Raw genomic sequence first — 24,146 nt, 5'->3', positions numbered from 1 at the left:
AAACAATCATCCAAAACACGTCACTAACCTTAGTGAGTTTGCTCTAGTTCAAGGCCTTGAAGGTTCAACAATTGATTTTATCAGCACACAAATCACATATTCATATCTCAGGAGTGGACTCCCAAAAACTCAGTCCTGAGACTGATGTTTAAAATCAGAATCCCAAAGAGATATTTATACACCTGTGTTCCTAGCAGCATTACTCACGATAGCCAAAGGTAGAAGCAACCCAGGTATCCACTGACAGATAAATGGGTAAACAAAATGTAGTATATGCATACAATGCAATACTAGCCTTAAAAAGGAAGTTCTGATGTATACTACAATATGGAAGATCCCTGACAACCTTATGCTAAAAAAAAAAACGCCAGTTACAAAAAAACATACTGATTCCACTTATATGAGGTACTAGAGTAGCTGGATACATACAGACCAAAAGTAGAGTGGTTGCCAGTGGCTGAGAGGAGGGGGAATGTGAAATTATCATTTCAAAGGTACAGTTTCAGATTTGCAAGATGAAAAGATGGTGGTGATGGATGCACAAGGTGAATACTTCATGCCACTAAACTGTACACTTAAAAAGGATTGATGGTAAATTTTATGTTATGTGTATTTTACAATTTTAAAAATTCAGAATTCCTGTTTTTAATGTAGATAGAAAAACAGACTGTCGGGGACTTGAGTATTTGTGCTTTCATAACTAGCCTGGCCTCTATGACAGAGCATCACCCAATCGGAAATGGAAGGCTGCTTTGAGGACATACATTCAAACAAGGGGAGTACAATCAACTGGATGTTTGGGGCCTCCGTCCATCACAGACACATCAATGTCACAACGGGGACAGACTTGTCAGACCATCCAAAACACTTGGATTTCTGGAGGCCAAGACTTGCTGTGTCCATTTATCAATGAAGACAGCCCTGCCAGGGGTCTTGGCTAAGGTTCCCTCCACTGGACTGCCAAAGCCTGCCTGGTTTTCTTTCTTCCGTCTTCCCAAGACTAATCAATCCTCTTCTGATTAACCTGGTCATCCCTTCGTTATGCAAATATATTCAATTAGATCACAGTTGAAGCTCTCAGATCCAGGTGCTATTCTGCCTAAAGTAACCTTACAGATAAGAGCAAAGATTGCTGATTTTACTTTAAAGAATCTCATGTTTCCTTTATATGAGGTTTCAGGGGATACCTCCTCCAAATGCCTGGGTATTGACACTTATAGACCTTATCCATGAGAGTCAATAAAATAGTTCAAAAAAATTTTTTCTGCTTTATATTGTTGGCATCTAGGAAAGTCAACACTTACCCTATTCTTAGGAGCCACCAGTTATGGTATGAAATGTTGATGGGAATTACCGAGAGATGTGAGATAAAACACGGCTTGGGGAAAAGGGGACCAGGGTAAGAAAATAGAAATGAAGCATGAGATAAAGTAAGGAGGAAAAAGAGAAAATAACAGCACGTGTCTCATGGAGTATCTGTGTATAGAATAGATAATATTATTGAATGCCCAGCAGCTCCTAAATACCACAACACAACCCGTTGATAAAATACAGCTGAGTTTATTATCACGGTAAGAGAGAACACCAACTCTATAGAGCATTGTTTGTAACTCAGGAGCAAAGTTTAAGGTAAGTATTTCAACGTGGAGCTTGATTAAGACTGGGTAAAGATCAGGATATAATAGTTTAAGATCGGTGAAAGAGCAAGGTGAGAATTTTGAGGTGAGGGATTCAAAGAGTCTTGGGGGATAAACTGCCTATTGAAACGTTTAAGGGTCTCTGGGGAAGTTCCTGTAATGAACAATAAATTAATTTGTCTGGATAAGGGTCTCCCGAAACAGTAAAATTATGCCAGTGAAAACAATGCAATAGTAAAATCATGTTAATGTAGCCCATAAGCTGTGTGAGATACACGGTCTCAGTTCTCAGTATAATATGTATATGTGTAATCTTTCATATGTAATATACTTTATCAACTGCTATATTACACAGCTCCATGGAGCACCTTCCACATTCCAGCCTTGAAAACAGTGTTCCTGAATTAGGGAGTGTGAGCGCCCTATTATATTGTAGCATGTATCGTTATATTTAAAGTAAAGGAGATAAACAACAAGGGCTAGTATACAGCATAGGGAACTCTACTCAATATCCTGTAATAACCTAAATGGGAAAAGAATCTGAAAAAGAATGGACATATGTCTATGTATAACTGAATCACTTTGTTGTACACCTGAAACTAACACAACATTGTAAATCAACTATACTCCAATATAAAATAAAAATTTTTAAAACAAGGTGGAGAATAATATACTACATATGTTATAAATTATATATAGCACATAGCATATAGCACATATTTATGATAAAGGGTAAAGCACCAGAGTCTTTTCACAATTTACGAAGTATCACTCAGTACATTCTGATTTTTTTTCTCATAAGAACTACGAATTTATCAGGTAAGAACTTAAGCTAGGAGAGAGACATTTTTGAGATCCCAACATCTAGCAAAGTACCCCCCCCATACTAGGCCACCAAGAAACATAAAATGCCGAATAAAATTACACCTACCTCTCAATTTACCTAAAATCCGTTAACATTTTTCTTATGACAGAGTAATGATGACGTTAGCTTTTTTTTAATATGCATAATCCCCTCTGGGGGGGCCTGAGCTGTCTGTGAAGTACCCCCCCAGGGTGGCCCACGCTATGATACTACACCCTGGCTACAGGGCGGGTGGTCAGTTCATCCCACAATACAGACCTAAGCGTGACCTGAAGGAGTGAGCCAGACGGAGTGCAGGAAGAAAGGCGCACTCCCAGACCCCCCAGGACAAGCAGCAGCCGGGGCGAAGCAGAAGGATGGCCAGTTCAGGAACCGAGACGGAGCTTAACCATTTGACCCGAGCAGAGCACGAGGCAGGAGATCAAGCTGGACAGGCTACCAGGGACACACTCACGAAAGGCCAAGTGGGTCGTCTCAAAGATTAGATGATCCTGGGAAGACGAGCCCTCGAAGGGTTTTAAACTGAGGATAAACTTGGCGAGATTCATGTTTTAGGAAGGTCCCTCTGCCTGAGGTGAGCGCAGTCCGGGTAAGCGATGACAACCCATATCTGGGCAGGCACCCTTTGCCAGGCCCTCTGGTGCTGCGCTCACCTTGAAGTAGGGTTTGTAGCGAAGCAAATGTGGTTCCATCAGGTGGAACCCCAGGAAGTTGCCACAGTACTGCATGTCATGGGTAGATTGGAGGGAGACCAGGCTACTAGAGTCACCAACGCTTCACTCCAAAAACTCCCCCTCAGCATCTCTTCTGTTGCTTTTTCCCTATGCTTCCAGCTGATTCCCTCTCTATCCGAGATCCTTCTCCTCTATCTGACTGAGACATTCCACCCCACCTTCTGCTTGCATTTCTCACTCATCAAAACAAACACCAAGTAGCTCAATGTCTGTGACTTCAGAGCCCCTAGAAATGGAGTTGGTCTCAGTTTAACCCACCAGAGCAAGGACATGAACAAGGTACCTGCAAAAGCGATGGGGATGTTACAGGACCACGTTCTTCCGCCAGACGCGCGGCGAGCCACACGCTGAGATGCCGAGGTTTGCAGCAGCGAAGGGGTTTATCCGCGAGACAGCCAAGCGAGGAGACTGGAGAACAAACCTCAAATTCGCTTCCCAGAAAGTGAGAGGCTTGGGGTATTCAGGGATAAAGCTGAGGCCTCGGGAGCATGGAAAGGTGACTGAAGAGAAGGAAAAGGCGCGGTAATCGTCATTCTGAGCAGGCGCAGCAAAGCCGCGCGCTTCTGAACCCGGGGCGCACGCTCTGAGGGTGGAGTTTGGGGCCTTCTGACTTCAAAACACCACCCATCGGGCACTCGCACATGCTCAGTTGGAGGATCATCGGTCCCACCCAGTCTTAAACAGCCCGAGCTCTAACTGGACACAGCTGAATCCAACTTCCTGAAGAAAGCTTGGGCAAACATCTTATTGTTTAGGCTACGTGACGCTTGGAGGACACGCAAGTTTTTGTAAAAACAATTAAATTGGGGCTTCCCTGGTGGCGCAGTCGTTGGGAGTCCGCCTGCCAATGCGGGGAACGCGGGTTCGTGCCCCGGTCCGGGAAGATCCCACATGCCGCGGGGCGGCTGGGCCCGTGGGCCGTGGCCGCTAGGCCTGCGCGTCCCGAGCCTGTGCTCCGCGGCGGGAGGGGCCGCGGCAGTGAGAGGCCCGCGTACTGCACACACAAAAAAAAAACAATTAAATTGAGCTTGATCAGTGTAGGCAGGTTAAGTTCATTACTCATTAGGCAAGTTGTAGTTTAAGGGATCTGATAACTACCCTCAGTTTCAGGGGGATATGGACAAATATTTAGCAGACAAAACTAGCGGGTTTCGGTGACCAATTATATCAGAGAGAGAGCAATCTAGGCCGACTTGCTTCCCCAAGGCCACTGCCATAGACCAGGCTTTTACTAATTTTTTTGGCCTAGATTTTGATGGCATTCACCTAACTGCAGTCTCCCAGTCCCTAGTTTCTGTCCAGATGTATTAAGTGGTTTGGAACAAATCTGAGCATGTCTCTCTCTCCAGGTTACTGGCCCTTAATGGCTCCAATTTCTCTCTAGGTGGAGGTCAAACTCCCTCACAAGGTCTGCTAAGACCTTCATGAAAAAGCCCTTGCTTGGGGCTTCCCTGGTGGCGCAGTGGTTGAGAGTCCGCCTGCCGATGCAGGGGACGCGGGCTCGTGCCCCGGTCCGGGAAGATCCCACGTGCCACGGAGAGGCTGGGCCCGTGAGCCATAGCCACTGAGCCTGCGCGTCTGAAGCCTGTGCTCCACAATGGGAGAGGCCACAGCAGTGAGAGGCCCGCGTACAGCAAAGAAAATAATAAATAAAGTCTATTAATAATATATATTTTTTTAAAAAGCCCTTGTTTGTCAGGAGCCTCTTCTCTCACCACTCCCCTACGGGAACACTAACTTTACTTTGGGATTAAGGAATGAGTTTTGATTTCAGAAACACACCATCTTCTCTCATTCATCTATTGTTTAAACACAAACCTGCTCAACTTTACTGGCTATTCTAGGCTCAGGGCAAGCACCACCTCTTCTGAGTACTTGTCATCCACTCCAAAGTGCTGCTAGCCCCTCCTGTCACCTTGAGTGTAATGAGTGGATTACTTTGCATACCTGCTGTAGTATAAACTCTCTTTTTTTCTAGTTAACCTCCTGCCACTAGACCACAAGCCCACTGAGGACAAGGACTGTATCTTCTCCACCTCTGAATACTCAGCATCTAGCTTGGCTTACACAAATTACTTGTTGAGTGAATGAATAAAAGGGGTGGAACCAAGACTCAGATCTAAAACATCTGACCTTAAACACAGTGCTTTTCTCAATATATCAAAGCAAATAAGAGTGATGCATCATGGTAGAGGACTAAATAATTCAGGTGGCAGATTTCCTATTTGTAATCCAGCCCAGGTGGGGTGGGAAGTGCTGAAATGGTGATAAAATGGGTAAATTAACATGGATATTAAGAGACCATTCTACCTAAGCCTACACTGACTCCTCAAACTACTACATATAGTACAAAATACTTAAAGGATTTAGTCCTAAAGTTAGCAAGAAGATACAGTATCCTTTTGCTGAAATCCAAACATGCTTGAAAATATTCTGAAACATATTTTTTTATGTAAACACATTCATATATCCATCAATTAGTGCCTTTAATCCTTTTATTTGGGAGCTAACCCAATTTAAAAATTTTGTATTTTCTTATCCTCTTTCTCTCTCTTGCTCTCTATGAGGGGGCATAAAAAACAAAAGAGGTAGAATGCAATACTGTCAGTGTGGTTGTCTTTTTTTATATTTATCAGCAAAAGGCTCCATTAGGAAAGAAGTTGAAAATTAGTACTGAATGACTGACCATGTACTTTCATAAATGTTTCTAAAAATTATCTTTGTTGTCTCTGATTCAAAGAATTATTAGTGTGCAAATTTTAAGTGGCAACAATCCAACCCATGCAGATTTTATAAAGGACTCTAGCCAAGACCTTCTTCTCTTTTACTACAAACAAAAGTAAAACCAATAAGCCAAGGAAACTGCAGCAATGTATTTATTGGAAATCAACTAGACATTACATTAATAGGATGAAGATGTAACAATGCATGAAGCATAATCGTTGCAACATTTAAAAGATCACAAAAGAAAAATTCATTTTCAAAAGAAATGTTGTATCCAAGACAACTTAAGCTCCGAACACCATAATACAACTCTAACGTTGACTTTGAACATCCAGAATAAAATTTACTTTAAACGGAACAACTGAAAGGAAAAGTTTCTTTTCCCAACTTGAAGATTCCCTGGCTACCACCTGTGTATTACACATGAGGTAATTTTCATCACCAGACAGTAACCAGATAATATTTGTCATATTCCTCATAGGAAAATACCTCTCCTACAAATAGAGAAATTTGAGGGAAATCCAAGCAACAGAAGAGTTGATGGCCCCAACTGATTAGGTCAGCATTTTCTAGAACCTAGAAATTACGTTAACTTTACTAGTAAGACTTCATTTTCTTTTGAGAAACTGCCTGGATTAGAGGGCATGCTGATTTGTAACAAGAGTCACTATATTACACTGAGTAATGGGTTTGAGATGCTTATCATCTGCTCATCAAGGTTTTCTGAAACCTTTAGAGCTTTATTCTTCTACTCTATAATACATTGTAGCTTGTGTATAACAAACTCCCTCTGAAGAAAATTATCCCAGGTAATCCATCTGTGATAATACAAGTACTGCAAAAAGCAGTAACGAAAAATATTGTTTGGAAAGGCAAAAACACTGTTATCAACTTTCCAAGGAACTATCATAGAATCATCTCTGAAATGGAGAAATTCCATGTGTAACTTAAAAATTAAGTTTTTAAGTTACTTTCCTTCCATTCACCCAGCATGCATGAATGTCCACGAATAATCTATCTGTAGACTGAGAAAGTCAGGAGTCCAAACGCAGAGTTGTAGGTTTTAGAAGGGCTTTCTCCTTCCCTTCCCATGGATTTCAACAGTTTACTTAAAATATTCCACAGTTCTCATCAACGGTCACATGGAAGGGGAAGATGATTACAAGCTTATCAGACCTGTCAATTGGCAAAAAAAAAAAAAAAAAAAAAAAAGGTATCTCAACGCAGTACTCATCTTTAGAAAACCAATCATAACTTCATTTCCTTATCCTCCATTTAAGGTAGAGAGAACTAAGGTAAGAGCGCCTACACTTTAGTGGGAAATGGCAAATCCTTATCACCAACTGTGGCACCAAGTAAAGGGGAGTTCATTCACAACTGTAGGAATCATTTAAATAAAAAGGTAGAAAGTAGATCTAGACAATTTAGGTCCTAAATTAAATTTTTGAGGACTGATATTTTTAGTTTAAGTAACAATGCTGGTCGAATTTACTAGAAAATTAGTAGTGTTCTCTTTCACTTTGAGCTGGGTGGGCAAACTCAGCCACAGTCTTGCTTTCTCCTTCCACACACCTAAAGTAATGCCTGACCAGACTCAAAAATGCATGTAGATGCAACATGCTCGTTGGCACAAAGCAGGCAGCAGGGGACGGCCCCGACTTTCCTGAAAAACCCATAAGGAGCTTGACCGGCAATCAGTCATTTTCCTCATATATATATATATATATATATATGTGTATATATATATATATATATGTATATATATATATATATATAAAATGTCAGTAGATTTTAAGACAGATGCACATAAAGCTATACAAATGTTTCCACCTCTCCACCACTGAGTGAAACATGCTGTTCTTTGGAGAAAAAAATACATTCATTTTTTTCAAGTATATTTCAATATACAAAGATGTTCTAGCTTTGTTTCACTACAAAAACAAATGATTTCACAGGTGTCCAAGGGGAATTTCATTTTAACTTCCCTTTGGTTTGGATTTCATGAAGTTTTGATTTTAAAAAACTGCTCTAAATATACATCTACTCCTTTATGTGAAAGCATGAACTCTTTATGTCCATTATATATATATGTACATAGTTAACAAGGACAGCAAAAAACAGTCTACATATGTACAATGGCTTAGAACTTGCATGCTCTAAGGAGAGCGAGGGTTACCGGCTCTGACTTGGGCTCGGAACCAGTTCAGTGGTTCTGTCAGCTCTGGGCCAGCAGCATGCAGACTCCTTCTGTCGGTAGCATCCTCAGAGCACTTCCTGCTGGGGTGGCACGTCTTCAGTTACGGCTTGTTTCCTGTCTTGGCTTTGCTGTTAGGGTTGCAGTTGAAGTCTCTCAGCAGCGGTTCGCAATTGGCCAGAGCATCTGCTGGCAGCAGCTTCCGAATTTGCTCCACTGCCTTTTGATAAGCCATTTTCTCTTGTTCCAGGGTCCGGATCAAAGACTTCATTTTGGTCTCTCTGGTTAAAAGATTTTCCAGGTTGGATTCCAAGGTCTGGATTTTAGCATGAGCTATCTGTTTGGGGCAAAAAGCAAAATCCTCCAAATCAAAAATTTGAAGGTTTTGTTTCTTCACCATAGCAGCAGCCAGACCTTACATATATTAACGAATCATGTCATATTACTTAATAAAACAGTATACGAAGCAAATACTCTGAAACCTCCCATGAAATGGAGATTTCTTTAGTTTTCTCAAAAATATAACTAGGGTACTAACAAAATACATCTCATTTCACTGAATACACCAAAAATGCAAAATCAAATCAACATCCCACAGTGGTGAGGGTCCTCACTCCACACACAGGTCTTCTCCTGGAGTGACTGGAATCTGACAGGGAGAAACAGGAGATTGCTGACTGCCCTGAAGTGCTAAAAGAGGCTTTTTGCCCTCTGAGTGGAAATGCAGGGTTTTCTCAACACATACTTGGAACCCTATCAGTTTTTACAGGTGTCGGGTGTGCCCACATAACTTGGGAACCCAGAGGTGATGAGAACATTGAACTGTGAATGAAAAAGTCTGTAACCATTAATAAAAATCATTATAATATAAAGCAGGTGTAAACCCACTTTCCCTAATAAGGAAATGCTCCATTAATCACCACTGAAACATCCTAGCAATAAGGGTCAATACCCCAACTGTTTTTCTTTCTGAAAACAGACACTGTTGGCTCTTTTTTTGAACAGGAAAAGGCATAAAATTTTCTATGGGCCAGAGCTAACGTAGATGAAGCGAAGGAAGCCAGTGTTCCTTCTCTGGGAGCAATTACTCTAGAGACCCTCATTTCTCAGCTGTTTCTCTCCTAGCTACCTTTGTCAGAGGATTCACTGCACATCGAAGCAGAGTTTTAGTGTCCTCTAGTGTGGGGACGTGTGCAGTGCTGGGGAAGTGGCGGGTAAGCAGAAACCAATGAGCTGTGGAACATTTAAGCTCTAACTCAGCACTTAAGCTCCACCTCCCCCAACCCCCAGCCCCCAGCTTCACCACCTCACCTCCCCATCCTCCGGTCACACTGAAGCCCCACCCCTCAGGGCTTGGATACATAGCGCACTTCATACAGGTTGCAGGTGCGTAATATTAATTTATACTAAATCGCTTATCACATTGGTAAGGGTGCATTGACAAATAGCTAATATCTTATATTCCAAAGTAACTGTAAACTCCTTGATGGCAGGGATTATGTGTTACCAATTTTTTAATTCAATTCTCTCAAAAATGTCTCCTTTTCTTTCCCTTTCTGTGGGTTTTACTCTGGTCAGTTCTCATCATCCCCACTCAGATTTCTACAAATAATTGCTAGCTGGTCGCCCTACCTTCTCTCCCCACCTTCTCTCCCCATTCTAATCTGTCCTCATCAAGATTTCCAGATTGATCTTTCTAAATTATGGTTCAAAAACTTCGAGAGATTTCCTTCTCAACATGATTAAAGCCGTGTTCTTCTGCTTGACCCTGAAAGTCATCTACAATTCTGTCTCCATCCTGTTTATCCCACCTCTCTCCAACGTAAATCTTAAACTGATGTTAAGCTTCCTCTACTGCTCTGCCACATCCTCCTTATTTAAACACCCGCTACTCGTCACTCCTTTCTCCCACCAACCCTCTGGAGTCCAGCTCCAGGCCAAGTCCCCTAGAGCTTTCCCAGCTTCCCTCCTCCCTTGAACTGAAACCAAAAATGTACAACACCCAATAAGTATTGAACGAGATTCTGCTTTCAGCTGCCATTTAACTATTTTGTGAGAGCAGATTTCCTCTCTCAATTGGTACTCAAATTGATATGTGCATTTGCAGCCCCCAGAGCACTTGGACACAGTCCGATACACAGGCCCACAGTCAGCAATGGTTCAATCCACACCACAGCTCTATCCTTTCTGGTATGGTTCGGTGCAGGCAAGGAGGCATCCAAGTGCATTTTTGACCAAATTGTTATCTCCTTACCTGTAATTTTTCTAGGAGGTCCATATTTTGTCTTTTCAGTTGGCTGTTGGCCCTCTCCAACTTCTCCATGGGTTCGCTCTCCTCGCAGGCATAGGAAGATTCCTGGAGCTCATCCTGCAGCACGTGATACTCCACCTCATAGGCATGTAACTGTTTAGAAATATCCATCTCAAAAACCTGCCATGAAAACACCGTGGGTTAGTCTGACCTTCAGGATGTGCACCAAGATACAGTCTGTGTATCTAGGGTACTTCAGGTAGATTTCCCAATACTTACTAATGAAGAATAGTAGGACATATCAAAAGGAAGAATAACAAGTGTGACTGTCAAGTTAAGGACAAACAGATGATTTCTACACAAATGAAACATTCTCATGATGAGGCCAAGACTCTAGAAAAAGTTAATGCTCAAAGATATTTTGCAACCAAAATATACATAATCTAGGAATGGTCTCCCAAAATGTAGCCCACCACATAAACAACATTAGTTACTGAGTAACTCTTACCTGAGTTACGGATCATCTTTGCTGGCTATAAGCACAATTGCAAAGGGTATTTCTATAATAATGAGACCAAAAGCCTTTCTAATTGTTTGTCAATGGGGCAGAAAGGTCTCATGCTAAATATTTTCATCTACTTGCTAATCCATGTGAGCCTCTTGGAAGTCACTGACATATCCTACCATAGAGAGAATCTTCTAAATTCAAAATCTTCAGAAACCCTGGGCACTGTACAGAGCTATTGAATTGGGGCTACCTCTGCTCTCCCATATCGCCACCCAGTTTGCTTAGAAGTCAGAAGACAGGCAACTCCTCCTTAGTCTAAACTGGTGAGGGAAAGTGAGGCAGCAGCTGCTATTTAAGCATCTGTATCTACACTAACAGTGTAGGGAGAAAAGAAACCTACAGTGAGAAAAATCTCACTTGCTTACTTACCCTACTACTGTTAGAGATACTCAAGTCTTAGAATTTAAATGATATTTCGAGACAACCTGGTTATTCCCCTCAAACAAGCATCATCTTTTCCCTACGCAGCGGGTATGAACACAACGGACTACTACACAACCATTAAAAATGAGGGTATGGATCTACATTTATTGGCATGGAAAAATATCCAATACTCTGCAAATATTTTATTAAAAAATCAGGTTATACAATAGCATGTATAGTAAGATTTCACTTAAGTAAAACTGTATACATATTTTTTGTGTATATAATTAAAGAGATTATAAAAGGATATGTAAAAGGCTTTCAATCTCAAGGTGTTGAGATCTGTAGTTACTTTTACTTTCTTCTTGGTGCTGTTCTGCATTATTTGTGTTTTTTACAGTGACCATAAATAAACTTTATTTATTTATTCATCAAAGTCTCCTTTAATATTAACAGTTCATTGCATATTCAACTCTGTTTGTTAGAAAATTATCTCTAATATCAAGTGCAAATCTACCAGCCTAGAAATTCTATCCATTAATCGTAGTAATAATCTCTAAAGCTAGGCAATTCCCTCATTAATCTTAGAAGAGAGGTGATCTGATTTCAAATCAGGTATCGTCTCTCTCTAAAAGCACAATTGCTGCTCGCCAGTCCAAAAAGATATTTCTGAAAAATTAGTAAACAAGTGAATGTGTAAGTAAAAGTTATATTTTTCAGTTTTCAGAGCATTTTAACAAATAAAAACTGTTCATAGGTATTTACAGAATAAGCTGCTTGTGATTTCAATTCCATGTAGTGGAAAGAAAATTTTATGTGTAATAATATGAGTTTTTCTTATAGAGTGAATCATAGTGTACAAAATTCTTCAACTGAATTGGTTATATTTGCTCCTAAAAACGATGTTATTCCCAGTTTGCAGGAGAGGAAGTTGAAACTCAGAGAGGTTGTAACTTGTCCAAAGTCGCACAGCTAGTAGATAGCTGGACACCAGCACAAGATCTCGAACTCCCTTTCTCTTGCTCTAAACTTTGTCTTTTATCTGCTACCCTAAGGGCCTCTAGGAAAGTGGTCAATTTAAATGTTATCAGTACTCATAAGGCATGACTGCTGTATCTACAAATCTGGTCTTAAGTGTATTCATGTCATCTGAACAACAATATATAACTACCACTTACCTGGTCCCTATGAAGAGCCAGGGACTAGATATATGGTGTACTGATTACCCTCCATTTGCTTCCCAGATCCATTCTCTGCCCTCATCCATTCTCTGTACCCTGGGAGACAGACCCCTGTGACCTGTTTTCCTTGTTGCAGGCTTCTGGTTAGGTATGGCCAATGGGAAAAGTCATCAGGAGATCAAAAGGGGCAGGGGAGGGCTTCCCTGGTGGCGCAGTGGTTGAGAGTCCGCCTGCCGATGCAGGGGACACGGGTTCGTGCCCCGGTCTGGGAAGATCCCACATGCCGCGGAGCGGCTGGGCCCGTGAGCCATGGCCACTGAGCCTGCGCATCTGGAGCCTGTGCTCCACAACGGGAGAGGCCACAACAGTGAGAGGCCCGCGTACCGCACAAAAAAAGAAAAAAAAAAGGTGGGGGGGTGGCAGGGGAAAGAGGTCGGGTGCTCCTTCCCTGTCTGGCTCACCAAGAACACAGCAACCTCCAGAGTTCTGGCACTCACTAGGCCCGGTAACATTGTTCTGTCGTCCTTCTCCTGATGGGAGAAGCACCATGGGTATGAACAGTTTCCCTCTGTTACTAGTTCCTGGGTACCTAGACATCCGTGCCCAGTTCCCTTAACCCTGCCTACACCCCTGTAAATGGTACCTTCCTTTGAATCATTGGAGGTAGACTCTGTTTCCTGCAAGGGACCCCGACTGATACAGCAAGTCTCATTTAAACAGCACAAAACCTCTTGGATCAGAATTGTCTCATTTTGGAGGTGAGAATACTGTGGTTCAGAAGATTAGGGTGATGTGTGCAAGCCAAACAACTAATAAAAGAGCTAGGAACTGATGTAAACCCAAGACTGTCTAATTCGAAAGTCTGTGCTCTTGTCACATATACGCCTTATATATTTTAAAACAGAATTAATGATATTACAGAGGTAAGTGAGTCTCAGCTTACTTATTTATTAGGTACTCCTAACTCTGCCAGTTCTATCTTCAGTCTCACCACTGGTCTAAGTTGGAAGGTTCCTGAAAAACTCATGATGTAGCACTGAACCACCTTGCCCGGACACAGCCTCACAAACAATGTCACAAGGGAGAAATTACACAATAGTCTTGCTTCTAGATAAAATGTATTTGATCAAATCAAAAAGAAAAAAACCCTGTCAATCAAAACTACATCTTTATGCTAAAACATTTAATAAATAATTAGTAGAGAAACTGCTGTCTAATCTTATATCTTATTATTACCATTTAACTCGTACCTGGGTGATAAGTTTTTCCATTTCAGACGAATTCATATCAGGGAGCGTGCTTTTAAGGAATTCAACAATATTTTCAAAGTTTTCACATTCCATTATGAGTGCCTCTTGGTTGCTCAGCAGGCTGAGGGCAACCTTAAATATAACTTCAGTTCCCTGAAGAAAAATAATATCTGAAAAAAAGAGATATAATTTTCATGATCAAAATTATGCATCTACTATTGTAAAAAGTGACCTCTGTGTGTTAATGGGTTTTTTTGGTGTGTTTTTTTTGTGTGTGTGTGTGTGGGGGGGGTTGTTTTAATTACTGCAACAGAACCACAGGATATTTTGCAAAATAAAACTGGTCAAAATCACCTAGATCTGAAATAAATAATAATATGACTGGAACAAATAAACAGTTGTTTAAATATTCTTACTTATTTAGGAACCTCAGATAAGGGCAGGGTAAAAAGAAAAAGATAAATTATATATCTGTTTGTCCATGCATTTATAATTTTTACTGACAAATTTAATGGAGACTAGGTATACCTCAAAAACACTGATTCCATTGATATTTAGATTTTCCTTCACAAAGGGAATACAGAAACAAATCAACATAACCAATTAGGACTATTTAAACTCTCATGACCAGAATAAAAAACTAAATGAACCAGTTAATATGTGTGCAAGCCAAACAACTAATAAAAGAGCTAGAAACTGATGTAAACCTGAGACTGTCTAATTCTAAAGACTGTACTAGAGCAGCAATTAAAAAAAAAAAAATTTAAAAGAAAAATCAAAACCAGTATATAACCTAAATCAGAAGAGAAAAAGAAAAGCTACCCTAACCCTGAACTTTGCTTCCTAACAAATACAAACATGCAATAGTTTTGAAAAGTACTAAATACTTTTGTATGAGCATTCCTCTCAATCCATGCCATTCCACAATCAATAATAAACGGGGGTCGTTAAAAATGAGGGAACCGTGGAACAATTATTTCAAACACGGTCACTCTTCTTGCTCACGCACCTTTCCCTCTGCTGACAGTCTCTATTCTTCACTAAATTCTAAGAAAAGAATGGAGCACCTATTGTAGAGCTGACAGCATCATTCACATTCTCTTAGCAAAAAACAGACGACTGGGGAGATGTGTCTCCTGAATTCTGTTATCAAGCTTCCAAGGGTAAATCAAAGAGAGATACCCTAAATATTTAGAGATACCCTAAATATTTTGATATGATAAGCTATTTTCTGAGAAGCAAATATATAAATGAAAAGATTTATAGAAGACCCATAAATAGGAACCCAAGCTCCAAAGAAAACTTCCCTGGAGAAAAGCAATCGTGTACACTCAAGAAGAGAAATTTGGTAAACATTTGATTCTGTGCATATCGGTTTTACTATTTTGCTGCATTTTGCCTATAAATTGTATTAGTGCTAATGCAGTGTTTAACGTTTAAAACCACAGCCCCCAATAAGAAAGACACTGTAGGACTTCCCTGGTGGCGCAGTGGTTGAGAGTCCGCCTGCTGATGCAGGGGACACAGGTTCGTGCCCCGGTCCAGGAAGATCCCACATGCCGTGGAGGGGCTGGGCCCGTGAGCCATGGCCACTGAGGCTGCGTGTCTGGAGCCTGTGCTCCGCAACGGGAGAGGCCGCAACAGTGAGAGGCCCGCGTACAGCAAAAAAAAAAAAAAAAAAAAAGAAAGACACTGTACATTGTAACCTGGTGTACGTACACATATTACATCTATATCTTCAAATTTGAAGTTTCTCCAAACATATTTCCCTACGACTGATATTTTCTCTGTATTCTATTCTAGTCCATTTTTTTTCTAATCCTGGTAGTGACCTACAATTGGGCCAATACTTACAATCTGACAAAAAAGTTCCAATTTAGCACAGTTATAAATATTGACTATTTTCACCACAGATACCAGATAGATGAGCAGAACATAAAAACTGGGAGCCCCTTCTGAGGTCATCGAGCTCTCAACCTTAGAACAAACCTCTGGCAAAGAGTTGTTTTTTTAAAAAAAGTTTGCTTTTTAAATAACGAGTTTAGACAAACCCAACTGAAGACATGTGAATAGATTTAAAGGCCCCATAAGGGAGCATAAACGGTGTCACACTTTCTTTTTATTACACTGTGGAGCAAGGCAGCAACTCAACAACTTGCCCCGGGCCCGACTGCCTGTGCACCCAGTCTTAGAGATGGGCACCACCCCTGCACCGGCATGAGAGGAGGGTCCCTTAAGCAATAAAATGGGAACTTCAGTTACCTTGTTAACAAAAAGTCACATTAAGAAATGCCATTAGAAACAACATTGAAAAAGGTACTTCTGTTAACCCAGTTAGAGAACATGTTTCTCTGTGTTTTGAATGCAGGTTGAAGAGGACAGTGGGGAAGGAAAAAAAAAAAGAGGTAGTAAAGATGTGTTTAAAAATCTAAAAAATCATACAGAGTAAATCCTTAATTCATTATACTGTGATTTTTTAGGTATAAAAGAAAATAAGAACTCCATTACAGCTTACTTAAATACAGAAGCTCTTCTTTCACTTTGAATTTCAATTTTATTTAATACCAATATGGTTTCAAATTACTCTCAGAATAGAGCCAGACATAATTAGTAAATTCCACTAGCAATTTGCAATTCTGTGTAATGCTTGATAAAACAATTGGAGCACCTTATGGCTAGAAGTATATCCCTTGGAATAAATAACACTGTTTCACTGGATCATCAGCATCTCTTACCAAAAACTCTGGCTACAAATCCTAATGGAAATTGAGAGGCAAACAATGTGAGGAACCAAGGGGCAGCATAAAGACTGGGGCTGATTTCATTTTCTTCAAGATGATTGTAGAGATCTCTGTGATAGTCATGAAGGAGCCTGGACAGCTGGTACATTTGAATCTAAAGTTAATTTGGAGAAAAAAAATAAAATATTATGCATTTATCTGAGTGTACATAAAATACACTAACTTTAATTTTATTACACTAATATTTAATAATTAAGTCACAGATATTTGATAAATTTGAATCTAAAGTTAATTTGGAGAAGAAAAATAAAATACTATGCATTTATCTGAGTGTACATAAATACACTAACTTTAATTTTATTATTCTACTATTTAATAACTAATTCACATATATTTCAGAAATAAAAGTAGTATTTTTTTTAACTTTTTATTTTATATTGGAGTATACTTGATTAACGATGTTGCATTAGTTTCGGGTGTAGAGCAAAGTGATTCAGTTATACATATACATGTATCTATTCTTTTTCAAATTCTTTCCCCATTTAGGTGGTTACATAATATTGAGCAGAGATCCCTGTGCTATACAGTAGGTCCTTGTTGGGTATCTATTTTATTTTATTTTATTTTTAACATCTTTATTGGAGTAAAACTGCTTTACAATGTTGTGTTAGTTGCTGCTGTATAACAGAGTGAATCAGCTATATGTATACATATATCCCCATATCCCCTCCCTCTTGCATCTCCCTCCCACCCTCCCTATCTCACTCCTCTAGGTGGTCACCAAGCACCGAGCTGATCTCCCCGTGCTATGTAGCTGCTTCCCACTAGCTATCTATTTTACATTTGGTAGTGTATATATGTCCATGCCACTCTCTCACTTCGCCCCAGCTTACCCTTCCCCCTCCCGGTGTCCTCAAGTCCATTCTCTACGTCTGTGTCTTTATTCCTGTCCTGTCCCTAGGATCATTAGAACCACATTTTTTTTTTTTTTTTTTTGGTTTCCATATATACGTGTTAGCATATGGTATTTTTTTTTAACATCTTTATTGGAGTAAAACTGCTTTACAATGGTGTGTTAGTTTCTGCTTTATAACAAAGTGAATCAGCTATTCATATACATATATCCCCATATCTCCTCCCTCTTGTGTCTCCCTCCCTCCCTCCCTATCCCACCCCTCTAGGTTGTCACCAAGCACTGAGCTGATCTCCCTGTGCTAGGCGGCTGCTTCCCACTAGCTATCTATTTTACATTGGTTAGTATATATATGTCCATGCCACTCTCTCACTTCATCCCAGCTTACCGTTCCCCCTCCCTGTGTCCTCAAGTCCATTCTCTACATCTGCATCTTTATTCCTGTCCTGCCCCTAGGTTCTTCAGAACTATTTTCTTTTTTCTTTTTTAGATTCCATATATATGTGTTAGCAGACGGTATTTATTTTTCTCTTTCTGACTTACTTCACTCTGTATGACAGACTCTAGGTCCATCCACCTCACTACAAATAACTCAATTTCAGTTTTTTTTTTGGCTGAGTAATATTCCATTGTATATATGTGTCCCACCTTCTTTATCCATTCATCTGTCAATGGACACCTAGGTTGCTTCCATGTCCTGGCTATTGTAAATAGTGCTGCAATGAACATTGTGGTACATGACTCTTTTTGAATTACAGTTTTCTCAGGGTATATGTCCAGTAGTGGGATTGCTGGGTCATATGGTAGTTCTGTTTTTAGTTTTTTAAGGAAACTCCATACTGTTCTCCATAGTGGCTGTATCAATTTACATTCCCACCAACAGTGCAAGAGGGTTCCCTTTCCTCCACCCTCTCCAGCATTTATTGTTTGTAGATTTTTTGATGATGGCCATTCTGACTGATGCGAGGTGATACCTCATTGTAGTTTTGATTTGCATTTCTCTAATGATTAGTGATGTTGAGCATCCTTTCATGTGTTTGTTGGCAATCTGTATATCTTCTTTGGAGAAATGTCTTTTTAGATCTGCTGCCCATTTTTGGATTGGGTTGTTTGGTTTTTTTTTGATATTGAGCTGCATGAGCTGCTTGCATATTTTGGAGATTAATCCTTTGTCAATTGCTTCATTTGCAAATATTTTCTCCCGTTCTGAGGGTTGTCTTTGCATCCTGTTGATGGTTTCCTTTGCAGCAGTGTGTAGATGTCAATCCCAGCCTCCCTAACTATCCCTTCCCTCCACCCTTCTCCTCTGGTAACCATAAGTTAATTCTCTAAGTCTGCGAGTCTGTTTCTGTTTTGTAAATAAGCTCATTTGTATCATTTCTTTTTAGCTATAGTGGCGCAATGCATTAGAATGCAGTACTTACACAGTATTGTTTTATTTTATTATTATGTTCACAAATCCAAGTTCATTTAACTGAGTTCATAAAGCAAGTCAGTATAAGTCCATCTACAACTATGGAGCACATTTCTCTATCATGAGTGTTTTGGTATCACCATACGTACACGGAAATGGTAATTTTTCCTCATGTAGGAAGGTATTGCTTTTGGAATTTAAATCAGAACTGCCCTGGCTCAGGACTCTCATGGAAGGCACATTCTAATTTCAGACCAATTCCAGAAAAGCTTCCATTCTAAGGAATCTACCACATCCAGTTCAGAACCAAGAACTTGTCTCTCTTTGCTGGGCCCAGCATCAGATTTATAATGGAACTTGCCAGGCAATCTGCACCGCTAGGATACTGTTAGGCTTCGAAGGTTATGGAGCCAAAAGCTTGAGCTGCGATTTCTAATATCCAAGGTATTCCAGCAGCATATTTTTCTTGACAGACGAGATTAAAGCAAAAAGTGTAGTCTGAATGTTTCTAGTACTGAAAGAAGAGGTTATTTTATTTGGCTACTGAGTTGATTACTCATGTTTCAAAAAAAAATTATAAGCAGCTTATAGTAACTTTTAAACTCTCATGTCTGGGGTAGCTAAAAGTAAAGCAGTAGTAAATAATAAACAAATCTGTGATTTGTGCTTTAATTTAAATTTTTATCTACACAGTAACAGATTGAGCAGTGGGTCCTTGATCAGTTATATCAGCTTAACTTTTTGGTGTGAAATACATCCAACATTTTATTAAATCTAGCATAACTTCTTTCTCTAGAAGATATCATCCTTAAGTAGTTAGCTCTATAAAAATGCCTTAAAAATAGCCAATTATATTGTGAATTCAACAAACAACTGTTTTTCAGAGCACAAAACTAAAAATCAAAGTACTAGACATAAATATAGCAAACGTTTGATCTCTATAGCACATATCTGTGCAAGCTACGGTTCCACACAAGCTGTAAAAGGAAAGAATTAAAGAGCCACAGGAATTCATAACTCTAAAATAAGAAGCATAGCAGCAGTCAAACAAAGAGGTTTAAAACAATGAGATTAGAGGGCTTCCCTGGTGACACAGGGGTTAAGAGTCCGCCTGCCAATGTAGGAGACATGGGTTCGAGCCCTGGTCCGAGAGGATCCCACATGCCACGAGCAACTAGGCCCGTGCGCCACAACTACTGAGCCTGCTCTCTGGAGCCCATGAGCCACAACTACTGAGGCTCGCACACCTAGAGACCTGCTCCACAGCTTCTCCGTAGTGAGGAACCCACGCACCACAGCGAGGAAGGGCCCCCGCTCACCACAACTAGAGAGGGCCAGTGCGCAGCAACAAAGACCCAACGCAGCCAAAAAAATAAAAATAAATTAAAAAAAGAGAGAGAGAGATTATAATCTCATTAACTCATATTGAAAAAAAATCATATATTTCCCTTAGGCCATTTACAATTTAAAAACTAGATAGGGGCTTCCCTGGTGGCGCAGTGGTTGAGAGTCCACCTGCCAATGCGGGGGACAGGGGTTCGTGCCCCGGTCCCGGAAGATCCCACATGCCATGGAGCGGCTGGGCCTGTGAGCCATGGCCGCTGAGCCTGCGCATCTGGAGCCTGTGCTCCACAACGGGAGAGGCCACAACAGTGAGAAGCCCGCCTACCGCAAAAAAATAAATAAATAAAAATAAATAAAAACTAGATAGGGCTTTCCTGGTGGCGCAGTGGTTGAGAGTCCGCCTGCCGATGCAGGGGATGCGGGTTCGTGCCCCGGTCCGGGAAGGTCCCACATGCTGCGGAGCGGCTGGGCCCGTGAGCCATGGCCGCTGAACCTGTGCATCCGGAGCCTGTGCTCCGCAACGGGAGAGGCCACGACAGTGACAGGCCCGTGTACTGCAAAAAAAAAAAAAAGAGAGAGAGAGAAAAGAAAAACTAGATATACTGGGCTCTATCAATTTAAAAAATTGGTATTTTTGGTAGCTCAAAAATAAAAGTCTCATTAGCAGAATAAAAAGAAAGCCTATCCTCAAAAGCTGTTCAGCAATGATCTTAACACAGAAGCAATACTGTTTTTTAATAGAACCTTACTTTTTTCCTACATTCTAAACTAGAGGTTAAGAACATCTCTTCTGGGCTTCCCTGGTGGCGCAGTGGTTGAGAGTCCACCTGCCGATGCAGGGGACATGGGTTCTTGCCTCGGTCCGGGAAGATCCCACATGCCGCGGAGCGGCTGGGCCCGTGAGCCGTGGTCACTGGGCCTGCGCGTCCAGAGCCTGTGCTCCTCAACGGGAGAGGCCACAGCAGTGAGAGGCCCGCGTACCGCCAAAAAAAAAAAAAGAAAAATAAGAACATTTCTTCCATCAAGGTGTATTTACATTAAATTTCTATTGATAAATAAAACACTATTTAGTCTTCCTTCAAAGGAAACTTTCATAATAAGATGCCATTTGCTGAGAATAAATCATTCTTCAAATCTACCTTACACATAACATGAAAATCTTCCAGTGGAAGAGACAGAACTGGAGGAAGGGAGATGCAGAGTGTAGCAGAGAGAAGATGGAAAAAAGTAGAGACCAAAGACTTCAGATAAAAAGATATAATGCTTTACACTTAACACAGAAAACGGCAGACACAAAATGTGATGGGCCATAGTTAAAAGAGACCTCGACGCCCTCCTTTTACAGATAAGCTCAGTGCCTGCAGTGCCCAACCCCAGACCACACAGGTAATCAGAAATCCTATCAAGTGATCCCAAGCCTGCTGCCACTTCCACTTCTGAACACCATATTGATTGGATAAGAAACACTTTCTATTCTAGAAAGTAGAAAAGTGTTGCATCTCACTTTATAGATCAAAAAGTTCTACCTTCCCAGAATAAGGTCCCCAATCTCATGGTCTATAAGAACACTGCCCCCAAAGATTCTTAAACATCTTCATTTTCATAATTATAGACAGAAAATATTTCTTGGTATTTGTGGGTCATATTAAATCAATGTATAAATCCAGTTTATATGAATTTTTATGATGACAAATGGATAAGGAATTTTTAAATTGAAAAATGATTGCATTTTTAAAGTGAAAACTGTATCTACCCTTTTATTTATGAACCAAGACCACAAGCTACTCACAAATACTTTTCATTCTTTAATGAAAAGTATTTTAATGATAGATCGCAAACTGTTATTTTTGAAAATCAGACCTATTGAACTCCTTACAAGGGCACCAATGCTTCCTACCTGATATAATACAGTAAACTGTTTAGAAATAAAGTAAAAAATAAAACCTTCCACAGTCATTACTATTTCATTTGTGGAATGTTTATAGACCTATGCATAGTTATCAACTAGGAATCACTGTATTTGATTTCTGCATCCTGGTGAACACCCTTAATATGAACTCACAGCTAAAACCCAACATTGAGAGCAAAGCCCTATTTCCCTGCCAAAACTTTCATATTGAAGAAGTAATGGAAAATGGAGCATTCCCTCTCCACTCATCCTTTCAAGAAAATACCACTTACTATAACACTCATAAAGTGAAAACAAAGTCCTTTTTTGTCCATGGATTGGTAAGACTGAAATACTAAATGTAAAAACTGATCATTGGGAATCAGGAAAAAGTATATTTTAAAAGCATTTAAAAAATATTTTAGTTCTTATCTAAAGCATAACATTAGGACTAACTGGGCATCATGCCTATCTCATTTCAAAGGAGGAGAACCCTGACATTCTTCCCTTTAAAGCCTTCCTTTATATTTTTATGACCAAAAGCTTTATATTGCAAGGTAGTGGTTGTTTAAGATAGCATACCTACAGAGAAAATTTAAACTTTTTGTTAGAAAACAATACGTTAAGGAAAGTGAAGTTTAAACTAGAGAGGAGAAATGTGTAAACAGGGAGTTTGAAATAGGTTGAATACAGCCATGGCAGTGAATACCCTACTTAACTGAAAAACCTTAATGGTGCTTCTTCAGAGCATGATAAGAAAAGCAGACTGAAAAAGTACTGACTCTGAACACTTTTTCCTCTATAAGGGCCTATCTGACATTAAGATAAAGCAGGGGAGACACGGAAAGTTCAGCAAGAAGCATGATATAGATACCTGCCGTTTATACACTCAAAGAATAAAACATTATACTTTCAGATTTCAAACAAAATATCTATGATTTTTTTCAACTGACAAGGTAAGGAAAAGTGAATAAAGTTGACTTGATACTTTCTCCAGGTAACTCATAGACTTAGGAAACAGAGACTTAAGTACACACTAGAATGGCTTATTTATTTACTTCAGAAACGAAGGAAAAGTTACTCTGCATATGGATGTCACACACTTAGAGGTTTAGCAACATCGCAAATCCCACACTAAAACCATGAACTAAAACGTGCCTCTACATTTATCCAAGTTCCAAGACAATGGGCCCAAATTTCTTTAAATCTTAACCGTAATTTAGAAGAGGGCTCTCGCTAAGATTTCTGGGGAGAGTGTTACACATTCCTTGTGAAGATCTGCCACTCACCTGTAGTGACATCATGTCAGGTCGGTACTGCTTGCGAAAGCCCAGGTCATACATGAGGAATTTCAGCATTTCAAAGGCTTGCTCTTCACTCATGTGCAGAAGCAGGACTCCAGCCACAAAGCTGATCCCCTGACAGTAACCCACTTCTTTGTCCAGCAATGAGTAGGCTTTCAAGAGGTTAAAGAGAGACAGCTGCCCTGCCCCAAGCTGTGCTGAAAAGTAAGGATGAGTAGGAAATGTCCTCCCTGCAGAAGAAAAGAAAAATATTTTTGAGATGTCCTGATGCTTTGGAGACCAGAGTGAAATTGCAATTCAGTGATTTCCAGGAATAAATAAACTCTCTTTTCCAAACCACTGAATGCTGCTTCGGAGCACCCCTCTAACTAAGAGTCTTTCTCCCTCTAGCCAGTCCCAAGTCCCACCTGCCAGACCATCACCCCATCTCCATGTATATAACAGGTGAGCAAACATTTGATGCTAACCAGTGCTTCTTTTTAGGAAAAAAATTCCACAAACAAATCAAAGACATATTCAGGAGAGATCCCAGGAGAATAGAATATAAAACTTATTCTGACTATAAATCAAGGCTAGTTCTAAGTTCACATAAAAACTACCTGCTAACTGAAATCAGAATTCTACAGGAGGTATCACATGATTTAGAAAGAAATCTTAGTGGTCCGTAGCAGACTCCTTCCTGCTTTTCTTGTATTATGACACTAGAGGGACTTCCTAGGGTTGTTTTGTTTTACATTCAGCATATTATTCAGGAAAGACTTCTTTTTTCAAATAG

At 40.2% G+C, this 24,146-nt stretch overlaps 1 protein-coding gene across 5 annotated transcripts in view; it reads right to left on the bottom strand.

The window, feature by feature from the left end:
* Positions 1–8,257: 8,257 nt before the first annotated feature.
* Positions 8,258–24,146, bottom strand: part of TBC1D4 (TBC1 domain family member 4) — a gene marked incomplete at both ends in the record, with an annotated part of 215,685 nt that continues 199,796 nt past the window's right edge. For all 5 annotated transcript variants that reach the window (XM_079721895.1, XM_079721894.1, XM_079721896.1 and 2 more), the window contains 5 exons: positions 8,258–8,491; positions 10,409–10,585; positions 13,768–13,937; positions 16,503–16,662; positions 23,357–23,601. In XM_079721895.1, the coding sequence (XP_079578021.1) occupies positions 8,258–8,491; positions 10,409–10,585; positions 13,768–13,937; positions 16,503–16,662; positions 23,357–23,601 (986 nt within the window). The remainder of the gene's footprint in view (positions 8,492–10,408; positions 10,586–13,767; positions 13,938–16,502; positions 16,663–23,356; positions 23,602–24,146) is intronic.

The sequence above is a fragment of the Hyperoodon ampullatus genome (assembly GCF_949752795.1).
Source record: "Hyperoodon ampullatus genome assembly, chromosome: 16".
In the NCBI taxonomy this organism is placed as follows: Eukaryota; Metazoa; Chordata; class Mammalia; order Artiodactyla; family Ziphiidae; genus Hyperoodon; species Hyperoodon ampullatus.
The sequence above is the reverse complement of the archived record's forward strand: the minus strand, read 5'-3'. Positions and strand labels throughout refer to the sequence as shown.